The sequence below is a fragment of the Trichomycterus rosablanca genome, chromosome 23 (assembly GCF_030014385.1).
Source record: "Trichomycterus rosablanca isolate fTriRos1 chromosome 23, fTriRos1.hap1, whole genome shotgun sequence".
NCBI classification, from domain to species: domain Eukaryota; kingdom Metazoa; phylum Chordata; class Actinopteri; order Siluriformes; family Trichomycteridae; genus Trichomycterus; species Trichomycterus rosablanca.
In genome coordinates, this window is record NC_086010.1 from 1,145,001 (window position 1) to 1,147,500 (window position 2,500).

The window sequence follows — 2,500 nt, forward strand, 5'->3', positions numbered from 1 at the left end:
CTGTCACTAAAACGTTACTTTCAGGTGAATTTTGGGTGACACCTCAGTATTTTTATATCCTCTCTTGGTAAGTTTGACCTGTAATGACTAACAGAAAACCGGGTGGTGGTATCTCACCGTGCCAGGCATGCGCTTTGTGAATAAATTAGCAGCGAGCGGGCGCCGTGTCCCCCCTCGCCAACGCTGCTATTGTTCCCTCCTCATGAAACGTCCCCACAGAAACGTCCGAGCGGCGGTCTGTTCACGCCGTCGCGCCCTGATAGCATTGAGTTTCTCTGTTGGCACCGGTGTAAATGCGGTGGTGTGAATGCGCTGGTGTGATGTGGTTTCCTCTGGTCAGGTGCAGTGGGAGTGCATCAACCCCAAATACAAACTGAAGAAGAAGAACTACAGAAACTCTGGGATCGTCATTCTCAATCAGTGTAAGGTAAATATAGTCCAGCCACAACTACACAGCACTCTTACATAGATGGACAGAAAGACAGACAGATAGATAGATAGACAGATAGATAGATAGACAGACAGACAGACAGACAGATAAATAATTATAGGTAGATGGTAGATAGAAAGACAAGAAAGGAAGACAGACAGACAGACAGATAGACAGATAGATAGATAGATTAGATAGATAGATAGACAGACAGACAAATAGATAGACAGACAGACGGACAGAACGACAGACAGATACTAATGTATATATACACACAATAAAGACATTCAGCTATATCTAAAGTGTTTTTAATTGTGAATTTTAGCACCACCTAGTGTCTGTGTACTTGAACTGACACTGTAATGTGCAGGATCTTCAGATTGTACTGGTTAGGAGCTTTTGAACTGGTGGACACTCAACTGTACTGGTGTATTAAGGAAGTAAATTTATATCGACTGTTTATTCGTCGCTCTTCGTTTATTGTTGGCGTTTGAGAAATGCAGGACGTTCGGACGTGTGTCCACTCACAGGAAAGACATAAACACAGCGAAGGTTCCGGTCTGGACTCGTGCACACTAATCATTAAGCACCGTGCCAGCTAATTCAGCGCGTGGGTAGTGTGGGTGGAGTGATGCACAGCTCCGGGGGGTCTCGAGGGTCCGGGTTTAATTGTAAACAGAGATTTTCTCTGGAAACTTCTGCGCTCCCACACACTTCTGAGACGAGGACCGAGTGACTGAATTACCCACAGCTGAGTGGGTTTAAACCAGTTATTAAACCGGTGGGCAGGTGACCGATTGGCGTCCCATCAAGGCCGAACTCCTGCTCCAGGTTGGGTGCCGCTGAGCCCCGGACACAGCGTGAGCCAGAGGAACGGAGAAATAAATGGAATTAAATTTAATATCATGTCAATTTGTGTTTCCTAACCCATAATTTCACCCCCCCACTCCCGCCATGTTCACCCAAACCCCTTCTTCACCCACAGGTTATAAAGATGCACTCGTTTCTGGACTACATCATGGGCGGCTGCCAGATCCAGTTTACGGTGAGTACATTAGCGACGGCGCTCAGCTTTCTTCTCACGTCGTTTTACCTGCAGCCCATTCGGAAAAGTTCAAACCAGACCCAACAAGGCAGTAAACAATCTAATAATGACACTCTGCGCCTTCTCTGGGTTCAGCTGATGCTAGTTTGAGCGTTAGCAAGAGTGTCGTACCACCGGCGGAGTTAAGCTAATTAAAATAAACATTGTTTTTAAAATGATAACTGCACGTTCGCCTGTGAGACGCCTCCCCCGAAATGAGCAGAGGGTTTATGCAGGGTCACTCCGCCGGTTCCACTCGTTTAATTAAGCTCGTTTAGTGTTGTGCTTTTATGCTAATTCGATTAGCGTTTAATTGCAGTGCCGATGATGAATAGTGATGTTTACTTAGAGAGTATCTGATGTCAGAGTGCTGTTATTACTTTTATAAACACGCGCCGCTAAATGAAACCCCCACAAGAGGACGTGGACGGGCAGCGAGGACTTTTACTGAGTCACTTCTGCTCCAGCGAGTCTTCACTTCTGCCGATCTGAATCAGTTTGGAATCATTTCATCTTAATGAATCGTTTAATTCTGTTAGTTAGTGTTTTTGAAAGGAACGACTCTCCAACGAGTCCAAAATCAGCTTAATGTGGTGTTCAAAATCTGTGGTAACCAGAAATAAATAAAAAAATATAAAAAATGAATGCAGCAATTTTTTCACTGGCTATGACTTACTGATATTTAGCACCACCTAGTGTCTGTTTACTTAAACTGACACTTCAATGTGTAGTATGTTCAGATTCTACAAGTCAGGAGCTTTTAAACTAGTAAATGCTCGTTATCACACTGCAGTTATCTCAACAATATAATGTTTTATGTATCATGTAATTGAATGAATCGTTTTGTAGTATTGATTCACTTCTGCTGATCTGAATCAGTTCTGAATCTGTTTAATCGCTTGAATTTTGAGGTTATTAAGTAGGTTCTGACACACTGAATCATTTTTATTTGTTCTGTACTGAATCACTTGTAGAGTTTTGAATTA

At 43.3% G+C, this 2,500-nt stretch overlaps 1 protein-coding gene across 1 annotated transcript in view; it reads left to right on the top strand.

Annotated features, from left to right (window-relative positions):
- The window catches only part of cpne4a (copine IVa), a 21,071-nt gene that overhangs the window by 10,609 nt on the left and 7,962 nt on the right, over positions 1–2,500 (top strand). The window contains exons 9-10 of the mRNA XM_062986024.1: positions 341–427; positions 1,416–1,475. Coding sequence (XP_062842094.1) covers positions 341–427; positions 1,416–1,475 — 147 coding nt within the window. The remainder of the gene's footprint in view (positions 1–340; positions 428–1,415; positions 1,476–2,500) is intronic.